Source organism: Camponotus floridanus, unplaced genomic scaffold (genome assembly GCF_003227725.1).
Source record: "Camponotus floridanus strain SB8 unplaced genomic scaffold, Cflo_v7.5 scaffold9, whole genome shotgun sequence".
Classification (NCBI taxonomy): Eukaryota; Metazoa; Arthropoda; class Insecta; order Hymenoptera; family Formicidae; genus Camponotus; species Camponotus floridanus.
The window spans coordinates 1,831,601-1,847,842 of record NW_020229860.1 but is presented as its reverse complement, the minus strand read 5'-3'; the positions used below and the strand labels follow the sequence as shown (position 1 = coordinate 1,847,842).

The following is a 16,242-nucleotide window of genomic DNA, read 5'->3' as shown; positions in this document are numbered from 1 at the left end:
CGAGTCCGATCTTGGTTAGGAAGGGAACAGTATTGAAGCGGCAATCTATGTGTTCGTACGCGTGTTTGTCATTTTGTCATCATCGCTAAAAAAAAGGTAGAACACGCACATGTATATGTTGCTCGATTCTAAGTATGTTGTAAGCGACTTATTGCCTCAATTACTGCAAGCAGAAACTAAGGTACATCGGTTATTTCATTATCGTGTAATTGTCTCGAATATATTAAGTCTTTTGCGAGCGATTGAATTTTCCGAATTAAATATCTTACGACTTACGATGTGGGCGAGGAATACAATGCATAAATTAGTGACGTGTATCTAATTTTATATTCCATTAGACATATTAACCGGTTACCTGAGGAAACAAGATTCTGTGAAAAAGCTTAATTTATCTGTAATATTACGATGTGAATTATAAAATAAAAAAATCCGTAAATAATAAAATATCATATATGTGTAGTTATACATGATTTTAGTTTTATCACTCAGGATATATTCAACTAGATATATAGATTCGAGTTTTTGCCTGCATATATTTGTATTTTTAATACGAATATTTTTATTATCTAAACGTGCAGATAAAAAAAGAATACATGAAAATTTACTATTCTAAAATTCATATGTTATTTTAGAAGGACAAATCTATTTTAAATCAATAATAGAACTAACGACCTTAACCTTAATGCGTATGGGAATTGCTATTTCTGTTATGATTTTTCTGTGTTCTCTTGGATTTTTTAAATAGAAGCTTTTTTTAAGACTTTCTTTTTTATAAAAATTTGCTTAAATAAATTTAATATAAATTTAATATTTTCAATAGTCCCTTACAAATAATATTTATTAGATGATTGATATAAATAAAAATTAGACATATAGATTAGATAGATGATTAGATAATAGCAAAATTGAGATTGCAAACTTGATATGTTATTTTTATTTTTTCTTGTATTTTAAAATAGTAAAAGTGTATATTAAGTATAAAATTATATATAATTATAAAATAAGCTATTTAGGAAATTAAAATTTTACACGCGCGTATGTGTACAAAAGTTTGTATGAAAAAATTATTTTATTATATCTACAATGATTAAAAAATCTCTTTTATATTTCGGTATTATATGTCGCTCCAAACTAAATTCTTATTAAAGTATATATTTTTGAAAACGAATGCAAAATTAAATTTTACTTATTCACATTTTCTTAATCATATTTAATTATTTCAACTCTGTCTTCAACTGTCTTAATCCTCCATCCATTTACATGAATTCTTTGGAATTTCTGAATACACATATGATGTTAAAACGTAGCATCTGTAATCTCATTGCGCGAGAGAAATTAAGTTATATTTAGATTTCGGCTAAATGTTTGTTCCACAAGAAGAGAAAATAGCAAGTTTCATTTTCTCGTGTTTGGAGAATCGATTTTCATAGTTGTTATAATTTTGCAAATGTGAATCACATTTCTATTAACAATTGCAATTGCTATAAACGTTATCTTATCGTTATGAATCATTTCGCAGCGAAAAACGCGAATAACTGTATTGCTATAAGATTAGAGACCATAGTTTTGTATGCAAAAGAATTTGTTACGTTATCGATTTTAATAACTTTTATACATTGTATGTTTTACAATATGATGATTACATTTATTGAATTTTTTATTTTTATTCTACTTCATAGATGAATCTTCCAATTTTTGAAAATCGTATCTTTTGTGATAAGTGATAAGAAAAACTAAAAAAATCTAAAAGAGCTTATTTGTTTTCTGCTCTCATAAAATTCAAATTAAAAAGTTATTAATAATCACGAGGTAATTAACAATAAACATTTCCTAAAAAATATAGATATAATAAGAATAATAATATAAAAATTATAAGAATAATATCTATAAAGTAATATAAATAGCATAAAACATTTAATTCTAAGTGCTATGAGCATTATTGTTTAATGATTTTTAATTATATTGAAAAATATATATGCTTGTAAATATAAAAGTAAATTACTTAGTTTTATGAATTTTTAATTGTGCAATAAAAATATAAATGTAACTTTTATGTTGTATGTGTAGTAAAAATATGCTGTTTTGATTACGATATTTCACGCTTGATATTTTGCATATCTTGTCTTGACTGGGCCAGTCTGTGTCATCAAAATTCTATGTATTCTCTCTTTCTTTCTCTTTAATCTTAAAGGTCACCGTAAATTGCGTTGATATAATTTAATGTGCGGATAGAGAGGTACTTTTGTAATAGAATGCAATAGAGCAATTTCAAAGTAAGATCTATCTAAGCTAGCGACGATCTTGATACGTTAATTTATGTTAACAAATGTTAATTAGAGTAAACGAATAAATGCAAAACGCAAAATTATTGTTTTTATAATAACTAATAGTAATAAAGTGTAATGTACAATTAATAATGAAGTGTATGTGTGTATAATTATGATATGTTGTTTTTCAAAATATGTGTTTCAAAATAATCTTTATTTTTGTATATAAAAGTAAGCGCTTTGAAATTAAATCAGAGATAATTATTTATTTAAAGCAAATATTGTTTCAAATATGACTTCTACAAAATGTTATATATATATATATATATATATATATATATAAAATTCTGAATAAAAATATTTTAAATTGTTTTAAAAAAGAATTACATTTTTTTACAGGATTTATCGAGACGCAATTGATAATAACAGATAATAACTGATAATGGAAGGAGAATCAGAAAATAATACTTCCAATAAAATTTCTAAACCAATTAATTGGCCATACATGAATATCAGTTCATTAACTATATCGTTTCTAAGTAAACTGGCAGCAGCCGGTATCATCTGGGGATGGGGATACTTTAATTACAGCATAGCTTGGTTGATTGCGCCAATCGCATTTTCTGTATGGAAGGCAGAATGCAAAAAGGATAACGAACTACGAATGCTTACAACACAAGCAAGTGCATTGGCTAAGGAAAAAGTAATGATTATGGGACGAATAGACGAATTACCGTCATGGGTGTATTTTCCTGATTTCGATAGAGCTGAATGGTTAAACAGAGTATGTATTATAATTTATTTATGATATATTATAAATGGTATAATATTATCTTTTTTAAATTTCAAACTGTTTAATCATTTCTGAGAAAAAATTAATTAAAATTTTTATAATTTGTTTCTTATATTTTCAGATTTTATTTAAAGTGTGGCCTAGTATGAATCACTTTGTTCGTCAACTATGTAAGCAGAATATAGAACCATCAATTGTTGAGAAACTGACTGAATATAAAATAAAAGGCTTTCAATTTGATCGTCTAGTTTTGGGACGTATTGTAAGTTTATTTTAATTTGGCACTTGTATACAGCTTATTTTTTAAGTATTTATAGTTGTAATTTGTGTATGCATGTGTATTTTTTCTTAAAACTTACAAAAATGATCTTTTACAGCCTCCAAAAATTTATGGAATCAAAGTATATGACAAAAATACTTCAAGAAATGAGATAATTTTAGATGCAGACATTATGTATGTATCTCATTATTTTTTTCATAATAATATTTTTAAGAAATATGTATTTTAATATAAAATATTGCATTTTTTTAGGTATGCTGGCGACTGTGATATTACCTTTTTGGTTGGAAACATTAAAGGCGGTATTAAAGATTTTCAAGTAAATATATTAAAACTCGATTATATAGAATATTTCTTACAATTTTTAGTAAAAATTGAATATTTTTAGATACGTGGTTTGATACGTATTGTTATGAAACCTATGCTATCTGTAATGCCAATAATCGGAGGTGTACAAATATTTTATTTAAATAATCCTACTATCAACTACAACTTAGTAGGAATGGCTGATGTATTAGATTTACCTGGATTCAAGTATGATTTTTTAATGCAAAATTATATGTTTTTGTTTTAAAATTGATAACTGATTAAATAACATCATTTGTTAATTGAATATGATGTAAAAACATGGTACTTCTTTCAGTGAAACTTTAAGGAAAACCATTGTTGAACAAATAGCAGCTATTGTTGTATTGCCGAACAAAATAACTATACCATTAAGCAACGAAGTACCAATGGAAATTTTAAAGATGCCTGAACCTGAAGTAAGATTTATAATAATGTTTATAATAATAAAAAGTTATAATAGTAAATCTTATATAATATTACATCTTGTATACATATACGTTATTTTTCATGAAATATTTTCATGTGTTTCTTTTTTTTTTAATTAGGGTGTTCTGAGAATTCATGTTGTAGAAGCAAAGCATTTAATGAAGAAAGATATTGGAGTGTTAGGAAAGGGTAAATCTGATCCATATGCTGTCATAAATGTTGGTGCCCAGGAATTTAGAACAAAAACCATTGACAATACCGTTAATCCAAAGTGGGACTTTTGGTGTGAAGTATGTATAGTGTTTCATACTTAGTTGAATACAAAATACATATTAACAATTTAATGCATGTGCTTTATCGCAATTATCGACATCTTTTAAAAAAATACAACACAAGGTCTTCTATGTGGTAAGAAAAAATCTAGTAACTTAGAAAGCGAGATTTTATAAGAGAATATTGTTCTGTTCTCTATTTCATCACATTAATCTATTGAGTTAATGACATTGTTAGATATCATAATATTCTTACATTTATCTTTCTTATAAATGGAGATAAATACTTTTCATATACTAAGCATTCAATACACAGCTAATTTAATGTTTTAAACAACCAACTCTTCTGCTTTCTTATATAATTTATAATTTTACATACACACATATAACTTCTATTCAATTGCAGACATTTCTACGACCACGTTTTCCTATTTTCCCTTTTATGGTTGCATTACCTTTTTTTTGGATTGCAGATAGAATATATATTTTAGTTTATGTAAATATATATTGTTATTCCCCATAAATTAGTATGTATGTGTGTATGTGATATGCATATTATGTGGGACTAGTGTGCCGTGCCTTCAGCCATCGCGCAGCAACTGACTGTACTGTTGTGGGACTATGATGACACTAAGGGCGATGAAAGTCTTGGAAGGTATAGTTATATGCAACAATCTGTACCTTTTATTCATTTATAATATTTCCGCTTTTATATCATTAATTAATCACATAAAAATAAATTCAAATTAAAAAAACTGAAATACTACAAAATATAATATACTCTTATTAATATATTTCAGTTAATATTTTTCCTATAATTTTATATATATATATATATATATATATATATATATATATATATATATATAATTTATTATTTTGTATATATAATAATTCATCTAAAATTATTTACTAAATTTATTTCATCCATTTTATCCATCTACAAAGAAATTGCATGATGTTTCATTATGTGGGGGTGTGATAATATTTATATTGTTGGTTTAAATGCGTTTTCGTAACATCTGTGGATGCATGTTGGTTCTATTTTTTATTTATTAATTTTCTTTACTAATGCTTTACACACATAAAATAAAATCGTCACATTATAAAATACCATTTTAATCATTTCGCATCTATTTAGTAGCATAATGATGTAATTATTATTCAGATTAAATTATGTATATATCATTTATAATCGAGATGAAATATGTTATATTCATTTTTTTATGAGAATTCATATAATGTATGTAGCATACATTTATATAATGCAAAAATTACATAGAAGGAAATAATATAAATATAATTGAAAATATATATAGTTACCCTTAAAAGACTGTCGTCTTTATATTATACGTTATACATCATAATATTAGCACATGTTATAATCAATTCATGCAATATGCAAGAAGCTGTCATATCTCTTTAGGATTGGGATCCAAATGTCTCAGGAATACAATGTGATGATTTCCTTGGCAGGTAGTAATTATGATTTGTAAATGAAGCAATGCTTGCATATATACTACTAATAAAAAACTATAGATGTTAATCTTTGATGTTATTCGAGCATGCCATTTAGTCGCGCGTTTTTCGTAGTCTAATGTATTATCTGTATAATAAGACTTCTTTATTTCCTCTTTTTATCTCACTGTGTTCTATTAGTTATTTATTTTTATTAAAAATCGCTCTACAGATATAGCTTTTCAAATGCGCGTTGCACGAATATATATTTTATTTTATTTAAGTTATTAAAATTCAATTTTCCTTTTTTTGATATTTTTCATATCCATAGTTATAGTGATTTTGAATATTTCTAATATAATCTATGTATTTTATTAACTTTTTTATTAAATATATAATCATTAACAAAAATAATAAAATATAATCATTATTAAATATAATCAATTAAACATTTTTCTATTTTTTATAAATGTTCTTTTTAACAAAAAAAATATCCTACGTTTATTCTAATTTCATTATTTTAATTAATTAATCGGAGTTACTTAATATGAATAGTAACTAAAATAAACTATGTGGTGACAGTTTATAGTGAAAGAGGGCTTGGGAGCCTACAACACGATGGTTGCCCAGCTCTTTGACAAAGACAACGCTGCTCAAGATGATCCACTTGGCAGGTATTGCTGAATGTAGCAAGTACATCAATTCTAGATCAGATCAAATCAATAATGTATTTTATAAGAGATTCGTATAGAAATGTGAATTAGTATATGCGCGAATATCTGCCACTGATTGTAGATTATGCTTGAAAGGCTGCATTTTTTTCCTTATTTTATGAATTATTTATATAAAATATTGCAGGATAAATATTAAAGTATTTTAGATATAAATATTAATCATGTATCTGTGATGCATGCTGTTTATTCAAAATCCATATGAAAAAATCTGGTATGTGAAAATTTCAATAAACTCTCGTTAAAAATAATTCTAAATTCATGTCACCACATTACTCTCATTTACATATTGAATAAACGTATTAAAACATCTGTTTATGCAATAAATTAATACTGAAATGTTGCATGTTTTATAAATGTATATCATGTGCAATGAGATGCTTTCTTTATTTAGTATCCTTATTTAAAACAAGAATTATAAAAGTACATCAGAATATAACTGTATAATATACCTGCATGAGTGCTTCATAAAAATGGTATTATGGATATACATAAACACACACACACACTCACTATATATACATATATATTGTACTTTGCATTTTACAAATGACTATACATTATCATTGCCATAAGCATTTTTCTGTGAAACTGCTGAAATAATTTTGTATAACATTCTTAAAAGTTTAATAAGATATATGTATATATATATATATATATATATATATAATATATATATATATATATATATATATATATATATATACACACATACATACAAAGAGATTTTTAAAAATCTGTTCATATTTCAAATTTTTTTATAGAGCTACTATTGAAATTATCCGAGTGAAGAAAAAAGGCACAATCGATACAGTGAGTATGAAATTTATCTCATGGAAATAATTGCCCATTATCTTAATAATCAAACTAATTTTATTTTGTAGTGGGTTTCCTTGGAGCAAGCAAAACATGGTATGCTTCACTTACGATTAATGTGGTTGCAACTTTCAAAAAATCCTGCTGATTTGAAAGCTGTAAGTAGAAAAAGAATATACATTTCTTTATGTTAATACTTATATATATAATGTTTAATTAATAACTCTTGTACAGGCTTTAGTAGAAACTCAGGAACTTAGAGTTACATCGATGAGTACAGCTCTTCTTACACTTTACATTGATTCTGCTAAAAATTTACCGGTATGTAAATTATAATATGTGTAAGAAAAGAGTTCTATTTTTAATAAAATAATTAATATCACAATATATGTATATATAGTGCATTCGAGGAAATAAACAACCTGATGTTTATTTGGAAGCAAGCATTGGTGGAAAGAAAGAAAGAACATCTACTATACCACGTTCTTGCGATCCAGTATGGGAACAAGGATATACCTTTTTAGTCAGCAATCCTGAAACTGGTGTTTTACATATAAAGGTTTCCTATACATTTTTAAAAAAAATATGTGACAAACATAAGATTTATTATTATTTATATATAATAACAATTTTATAATCGTTCATACTTTAGATTATAGATGAGAAAACTGCCATGACAGTTGGGGAAATGAATTATAATCTTTCCTTACTTTTGGAAAAGAATAATTTAGAAGTAACACACCAGCCATACGATCTGCAAATGGCCGAGGCAGATAGTAAGCTTGTATTGTCAATGTCATTAAATGTAAGGAACAGAAAATTATATATATATATATATATATATATATATATATATATATATATATGTACAGAATTTAATGCAAGTAGACATAATCATACAAAACAATTTGTTTTCATAGATCTTGAAGTATGAAGAGCCTGAACTCACTTCCGAAGAAGATGAAGATCATCATGATATCAATCAATTAAATAAACGAATTGAACGTCAGGAGTCTAACATTAGTAACGTATCTTCTGGTAAGTAGAATCGTATTAATATTACCTAAAATCTATTTATTTAAATTGGATAAAAAACTCAATCCACAAAAAAATGATTTTTTTTTAAATTCTTATATTATATAGTGTAACACATGTTATATTTAATATGATACATTTTCTTATAGTACCTCCCAGTCCTCTTAAAAAACAGCCTTCAAAAGAATCGATCAACAGTCAGTCTCATAATAGTAAGTCTGCGCTTTTACCTGAGGAACCAGCAGCGGTAGAAGAAGAATTAATAGTTAGCACTAGCGTTCCGTCCTCTATGGCTGCAAGATTTCATACTGCCCCTGGGCGCTTAAGGCATCCTTCCCTGACATCCTCTCAGGGAGAAGCAAAATTAGGCAGAATACAATTGACATTACATTACAGTGTGCAGAGACAAAAACTTGTTGTTGTTGTACATAAAATTGCGTAAGTTAATCGACATCTCTTTACAAAATAAATCTAACTAATATTATCTTCTATTATATATTTATATGTTATATTACAGTAATTTACCACTCCCTCAAAATGACCCACACAATATACCGGATCCATATGTAAAACTCTATCTGTTGCCGGATCGACATAAGGAAACAAAGCGCAAGACTGCTGTAATGAAGGACAATTGTAATCCAACATTCGACGAACAATTCGAATATGTAGTTTCGCAGGGAGACTTAAACACGCGAATATTAGAGATATCTGTGTGCACTCAAAAGGGTTGGTTGTCAACTGGAAGCAATGTGATGGGACAACTTCACTTGAAATTAAGCGAAATCGACATTTCAAAGGCTATTACTACTTGGTATGATTTACAACCGGAAATCAAAGACTAGAAAAAGAGAAGTAAGCGGGGCTTCGAACGTTTATGCGGTTGTCTGACAAAACAGCCACTTAAATTCCCGCTGAACAATTTTTACAAACGATGAAAGTTTTCAAATTTTACAGTTACAATATTCCGTTGACTTTATTATGTTGTTAAACTAACGATTATTATATATTAAAATAAGTAAATATATGGTGCTACATATGAGATGCGAAACGTCTTATAAAATATATATAAGATAAAATTCTTATTAAATATTTGTACTTACGCCGTCCAAATGGCATAGGAATGATCTGATTTACAGTATTGCTGTAACCTTCAAGCAGAAGGACGGATTGGCTAATGTAACTGGAACTGCTATTTCTATATACATCGACTTGTAAAATCATTAAAATATTACCTATAAAACAATATGCATAAAGAAATTGAGTTGAGTCAATAGATTTTATAATTTTGCATGTATTAAATTTTACATATATTCTCTTTTTAGAAATGTGTTTGAAATAATCAATTATTTAATGTTTAATTAAATACTCCATTTATGTGTACATTCGTGAATTTCATAATATAAATGACTAAAATCTGCAAAAATACAATATTATATAATCATGATTACGATTAACTCAAATGTATATAAGAAATATTGAAAATTTCTTCATTTTATAAATTTTCCACGTTTTTTTATTAATACATTTACATTTATCTTCTGTACTTGAATTCATGATTATATGATACAAAATGCACAACACATTACATATATCTATAGAATAATACATCAATAATATACTATATATTATGATTTATTTGTATGATTGATATTAAAAATTAATCATTTCAAAAAATTATTTCACTGTAATTATATTCTCCCTTTTTTTCTTTATTTTGTTTTAGTACTGCTTTGTTACTAAGAAAATGAAGTAATATATTTACTAATTGCGATTTTTATTAATAAGCAATTAAATAGGTGATTAAATTAATAATTATATGTGCTTTTATAAGGTCTTATCGAAAATATATACATAGCTATATAAAAAATATATACAAAGGTATATATACACATTAACCTAGCTTATATAGTTTTAATATAACATAATTCATAAAAAATAGAATTAATATATACGCTTTATATTTGTATCGCATAAAGATTTTGCTATATTATATATATTTATATATATATATATATATATATATATATACATATATAAAGTATTTATGTATATTCTGTGATACGTTGCAGTGTCACAAATTGTTGAAAATAATAAATATACGCATTATTATCATTTATGTACCTTTTATAACTATACATTATTATAACAATTAAATCCTGATTTTATTATATCATATAATTTTGAAAAAATATCTGTACTTATATATAATTACTTACATTTATATAAAATATGATGTAATTAAAATAAGGATACATTATTTCTATGTTACTAATTAAATAAAATCTTATTTTTTTCTAATTCTCTATTTTATATAATAATATATAAATCGCATACTTTCTTCTTACATATTACTGTATAGATCGTATAGATTAAACGATCACCAAGGAAACTCAATGATATAATGTAAATATGTACATACATGCATACTTCTTGTCGGTGATATTCTCACCTCACTGCACGAAGAAGCTTTTATATAAATACTATATATTCTTTCTCTGAATTTATAATTAATTTAATATGATAATTTAATAGTGAATTGATAGAATTTTTATCAGTATGCATCGGACATCGCGAATATTACCTTGCCTTCCAGGATTTAGCTTTGACAATAATGTAAGTGCTTTTATATTTTATAATACAGTTATAACATACGTAACTAAAAATATATAATATATAATGCTGTTATTAATATTAATTATAAAGAAAAATATATAATAAAGTATAGCTTTTATATAAAATATAAACACAATATATATATATATATATATATATATATATATATATTAATGCAAAAAAATTTTATATATATTTTAAGTATATGTGCATATCTTTTGCAGTTTGGTAAAACTAGATTTCACAAAAGACAACATTTCGATAAGATACACGATGGAGTATATTATTTATCCGAGAAAGCAGATACAAGCGTTTACAGCCGTTATTCATCCATTTATCCTCGAGAAGAGACACCAGAAATTCCGCCATGGCTCGCATACGATGGCCAAGTATGATTAATAGTAAATGCATCTCATTAAAGTAAATTGCCTTTTAAATAAATAACATCTCTTTTAATAGAATAAAAGCGCTATATAATTGTAATCAAATTATTATTCAGTAAATGAATTAAATTTTCAAACTTTGATTTAAGAATTATAAATTGATTTTAATTAACTATTGTTATTTTTGTTTTAATTGTATTTTTAGAGACTCATGTTTAAAGCGTTTTTTCAAGAAACTGTACAAGAGAAGTGGAAAACGGCCTTTCACATTCGCGTGGTGAACATTAGTTTTTTTCTAGAAGACGGAACCATAAAGATCGTAGAGCCGTCTGTGGATAATAGCGGTCTTGAGCAAGGTTCAACGGTGCATTTCATTTTTATAATTTTTCTTCGTCGCTATTTTGTCACAGCAGTATTATTTTATTTGTAGCCTTTTTTATTTTTATATTTGTATTTTATTATATCTAACGCAAACATTGTGATAAAATAATCAAAGTAGAAATAAATATTCGTAATTATTATAAATATAAAGTAAAATGTACAGAATTGTCATAATAATTTTTTATGCAAAGGGATTCTGGTTAGACGACAAAGAATACCAATACCCGATCAAGTAAAGTATAGATATTACGATATACTTGATTTAAATGTTGGCAAGGAACCTGAGATATACGGACGAGTATACAAAATTGTAGATTGCGATAAATTTACGAGACATTTTCTTAATCGCATGGGAATACCAGTGCCCGATCCTATCGATATACCAAAAGATCCGTATTCTGAAGTTCGAAAAGTCGTAAGTATAGTATTTATATAAAAAAAAAGCACACGGTTAAAATAAAATAATATTTTCACACGAAATCACTATATAATGTTCTTACTTATTTTGTTATTAAATTAAGATTACTAATTTAATTATATCGAATTTATATTATATTTCTACGTACAGGAAGTGTTTCCAAAAAAACCTAATCGTATGGTGGATACACTTGGCAATTTTTTAAAGTACGACAGACAGGTACTCCGATTTTATGGATATTGGGATGATACCGAGAATTTACACGGCATTGTCCACGATCTCGAACTACATTATTATCTCTCTGATAATACAATGGAAATCAAAGAAAATGTACCATCAAATGCTGGCCGAGACTCGAGTCCTATGTTGGTTAAAAGAATGAAAATACCAAAAGTACGATAAATATATTATTATGAATAATATTATCTCAAATTTTAACATAAAAGCATCTAATATATTATTAATAAATTTTTATGTTACACTGCATATACTATGTTATTATAAAATAATAGATTTGTTTCAATAACTGCCACAAATTTTCTACTTAATTTTATTTTTAAATTGATTTTAGTTTTATACTGGATTACAACCGATTGGCACAGAAGATCGTTTCACGATTTTAAATGTCTTAGGCGAAGATACTAGACAGGGCTATTACATGGTGGATTCTCTTGATACTGGCAAAATTTCCGCCGATTATTATAAAGATAATGAATTGAGTATCGGCGCGCAGATTAACGTCTTTGGTAGAAAAATTGTTATCACGGACATGGACGCTTTTACGAAAGAATATTACCGGTAAGATGACCAGAAAAAAAATCCTATTCTCATAAAAAAATGGATTTATGCATATTTTTAAAATAATCTTTAGGACAAAATACGGTTTGGATGATTTTACGCCTTTGTCACAACCTCGAAAAGATGATGAAGTATGTCAAAAGATAGAGAGATATATACCACCCTACAATGGTTTTGGATCTTACGACGATTCTCTTGGTAATTGTTTTTCGATGATACCAAAACCACCTAAGACAGACTTTATCAAGTTTTTGTATCATGACAAGTAAGTGAAAAGTAATATTCTTTGAAAGGGTTTTTTTAATTATTTCTCTTTTTCTATTTTTCTATTTTTTATTATTTCAGGCAGGGTTTTAATAGCCACATCTTGAGATTTCGGGCGAAAATGATATCAAAGATTCCAGCTAACGAAGATAGACAATTTATTATAAGAGTATTTCTCATGGATGATACAATATCTATTTTCGAATTAGCTAAACGAAATTCAGGTATCTATAATATCTGCAAAAAATTTAATACATAAAGATTTACATAAAATATTTGCTGAAAAAAAGAAAAAAAAATTTTTTTAATTTTTTATAATTAGAAAAAATTAATTATTAAATTATTATAATATTAATTATAATAATAATCTCGCACAAATATTGGATAATATTAATATGTATATATAAGAAATAATATATATGAAATAAGATTTTAGAATAAAATATATTAAATTTAATATATGATCAAATCAAATATATAATTTAGAAAAATTAAATTAGGGTTTGAAAGATCCTTGTTTCAAAAACGAATGCCGATAATATTGCCTAATCAAGATATTTTCACGAGCAAGAAACCGGATTACTATAAACCACAAGATTTTTACATAGGAGCGCACATAAATTTGAGCGACTTTCATTTCGAGATTACATCTGCAGATATTTATGTTCTCCGTTACATGGAGCTACATTGCGAAAAGGTTTGTAAAAATATCCGAATATCCGCATATTTATATATAAATAAGATGGACAATTCATTATAAGAATATTTCTCATAGACATGTGACATTTATTTTTAATTAGCTAAACAAACTCTCTCAAAGGTATTTATAATATCCGCAAAAAACTTAAAAAATTTTAGTATAATATAGATTTACTCCAAATATGTTTCAAAATAACGTTAAAAAAAGGAAAAGTTAATTTTGTTTAATCTTTATAATTGAACAGAAATCATTAAGTAATTATAATTCATTGTAATGAAAATTTTATATTTAAACTTTTTTTATTTCTCATTTTTAAATTTTATTTAATTCTATTTATTCTATTTCACTTTATTTTAATAGAAGAAGAAATAATGATCTCTTTATTGCAGTTTCCCAAAGCAAACAAGAAATTGATCATGGAAAAACTTCGAATACATCTACAACCGGTCTATAATGAATTCATTCAAATGTATGCCCCACCTAAAGATACGAAAGATGATATTCAGATTTTAGAATATGGAAAATTCAAGTATGTAAATAAAATAATTTTATATTTTTATTTGCGCACGTGATTTATTCATTTTCTATAATTAAATTTTAGAGAAGCATTGCATCAGTATTTGGGGGATAAAATAACAGAGCATGAAATAATCACGATTGCTCGATACTATTCATCTCATGAGAAAATTGAACATAAATCTAGAGAATACGTGAGGTACGTGAATCTTATCTCAATGACATTTTCTACGATCAAGATGGCTATTATTCTTCTAAATAATAATTGCTAAGAGATAAAATACGAAGAGTAATTTTTCTATTGATAAAGTATCAAAGATTCTTTTTTTATTATCAGCATTTAAAAATAAAAGATAATTAAAAGATAATTAAAAGATAGAGTTAAATAATTAAAATAGAAAAAGATATATAATTAAAATATAATTATAAGATAAAGTCAAGAAAATTATCAATATATGAAATCAATAATTATATGTCCTTAGACAATTATTACATACGGAACTGTATCGATTTTTGTGGCATGATCTCGATCGCTTGAAAGAAGATCTACATCATTGGGATAAAGATAGGACAGGATTCTTACCTCGAGAATCCCTGTATACGATCTTACGTGGTTGCAGGGTTCCAGTCGATGTAGAATTACTAAATTCCATGCTAGATCAGTAAGTTTTTTTTATACGAATTTAACCGATCAAACTTAACAATTATAACGTAACATTACTATTATTGCAAGTTTATGCAAAGCTGAAGACGGTAAAATTGACTATAACGACTTGCTCCAATTCATGAACGTGAAGATCGACCCTTTACCACCTGCTGTACCTGTGAATGTAAAGGTATAATGAATAATCTAATGTATATATGTGATGCACTATCTTTTGAAATATTTTATTTGTATTCATAAATTATTGTTTTCTAACAAAAGAAATTCAACGAAAAAGAAATGATACATACTATTTATTACTTACAGACAGCACTTTGGTGGGCATCCGAAAAAGAGCCGGATTGCGGGGAAGGAATAAACTGGTGTGAGTTTATCAAGGATTTGGACGTAAAGACGGAAGGAAATGTGGCGAAAAACGACAAAGATATAGAAACGCAACTCAAATACTTGACACATTGAATATATCGCGATAAAAGATATGAAAAAATCATTAAATATTTTGTTATAATATTTAACATAGAAATGTTTTTCTGAATCTTTCTCGTGATTGGATGTATTTTTTGTCCAAAATAACCGACAGCCAATAGGATTTGTTCTTCAGAAATTACTAAGAGGTCAGTTCTTTTTAGAAGTTACTAAGAGGCTAGTTTTTTTCACATGTCTGTTTGACGTTTGACAAGAAGTTGCCGTACTTTTCTAATATTTCGAATCGTGTACGTAGATACAGTGCAGTGTAACAGATCGTAGATATTTCTCATAATTGTTATTGTTTAAAAGTGAAAAGCTTTCGAAAATATCTTCAAAGTGTTCTAATCTAAACATATCGTGTATATATAATCGTGTTGTAATCAACAAGATCGCGATTTTTGACAATGATATTCTCTTGTGCATGAAATCGATCAAAATCAATCTTCGATTATTTCGAGGTTTTCTCTCGTCGAGATGCATTGAAAACACAATGATGGCTGCAAGATCATCGCCAAGTATGTAAAATATTATTTTACAGTTATTGTGTATCGATGTTTTATACTATTAGGATTAGAAAAGAAGTGCAATTTTATTAAATTTAATTTCCT

General features: G+C 26.3%; 2 protein-coding genes across 3 annotated transcripts; both read left to right on the top strand.

Moving 5' to 3' along the window:
- Positions 1–26: 26 nt before the first annotated feature.
- On the top strand, positions 27–9,735 carry LOC105259238 (extended synaptotagmin-2). 2 transcript variants are annotated; one of them, XM_025414788.1, is made up of 17 exons: positions 27–181; positions 2,667–3,051; positions 3,182–3,322; positions 3,438–3,514; positions 3,593–3,659; positions 3,729–3,874; positions 3,984–4,104; positions 4,234–4,404; positions 6,427–6,518; positions 7,340–7,388; positions 7,460–7,549; positions 7,626–7,712; positions 7,792–7,950; positions 8,044–8,196; positions 8,312–8,429; positions 8,576–8,864; positions 8,944–9,735. In XM_025414788.1, exons 2-17 carry the CDS (start codon positions 2,710–2,712, stop codon positions 9,269–9,271), a joined length of 2,430 nt encoding a protein of 809 aa, XP_025270573.1. In that variant the 5' UTR covers positions 27–181; positions 2,667–2,709; the 3' UTR covers positions 9,272–9,735. The 2 variants fall into 2 exon arrangements, with proteins under 2 accessions (XP_025270573.1, XP_025270574.1); XM_025414789.1 differs by lacking the exon at positions 6,427–6,518 and adding an exon at positions 4,956–5,041 and having other exon boundaries at positions 28–181; positions 8,944–9,734.
- Positions 9,736–10,985: 1,250 nt separating this feature from the next.
- Positions 10,986–15,625, top strand: LOC105259240 (EF-hand domain-containing family member C2). Its single transcript, XM_011271070.3, has 14 exons — positions 10,986–11,042; positions 11,267–11,431; positions 11,631–11,781; positions 11,998–12,221; positions 12,375–12,617; positions 12,796–13,022; positions 13,096–13,287; positions 13,368–13,510; positions 13,787–13,983; positions 14,376–14,515; positions 14,588–14,701; positions 14,985–15,164; positions 15,236–15,338; positions 15,473–15,625. The coding sequence occupies exons 1-14, from the start codon at positions 10,986–10,988 to the stop codon at positions 15,623–15,625; spliced, it is 2,289 nt and encodes a 762-aa protein (XP_011269372.2).
- Positions 15,626–16,242: the final 617 nt, after the last annotated feature.

What these genes read in the sequence shown, in the direction of transcription:
- LOC105259238 (XM_025414788.1), top strand. Translation starts at nt 2,710, where the DNA reads ATGGAAGGAGAATCAGAAAATAATACTTCCAATAAAATTTCTAAACCA. An exon ending in ATCCTGCTGATTTGAAAGCT is followed by an intron (nt 7,550 to 7,625) that starts GTAAGTAGAAAA and finishes ACTCTTGTACAG; the next exon opens with GCTTTAGTAGAAACTCAGGA. An exon ending in CTGGTGTTTTACATATAAAG is followed by an intron (nt 7,951 to 8,043) that starts GTTTCCTATACA and finishes TTCATACTTTAG; the next exon opens with ATTATAGATGAGAAAACTGC.
- LOC105259240 (XM_011271070.3), top strand. Translation starts at nt 10,986, where the DNA reads ATGCATCGGACATCGCGAATATTACCTTGCCTTCCAGGATTTAGCTTT. An exon ending in TAATAGCGGTCTTGAGCAAG is followed by an intron (nt 11,782 to 11,997) that starts GTTCAACGGTGC and finishes TTTTATGCAAAG; the next exon opens with GGATTCTGGTTAGACGACAA. An exon ending in CTGTACCTGTGAATGTAAAG is followed by an intron (nt 15,339 to 15,472) that starts GTATAATGAATA and finishes TATTACTTACAG; the next exon opens with ACAGCACTTTGGTGGGCATC.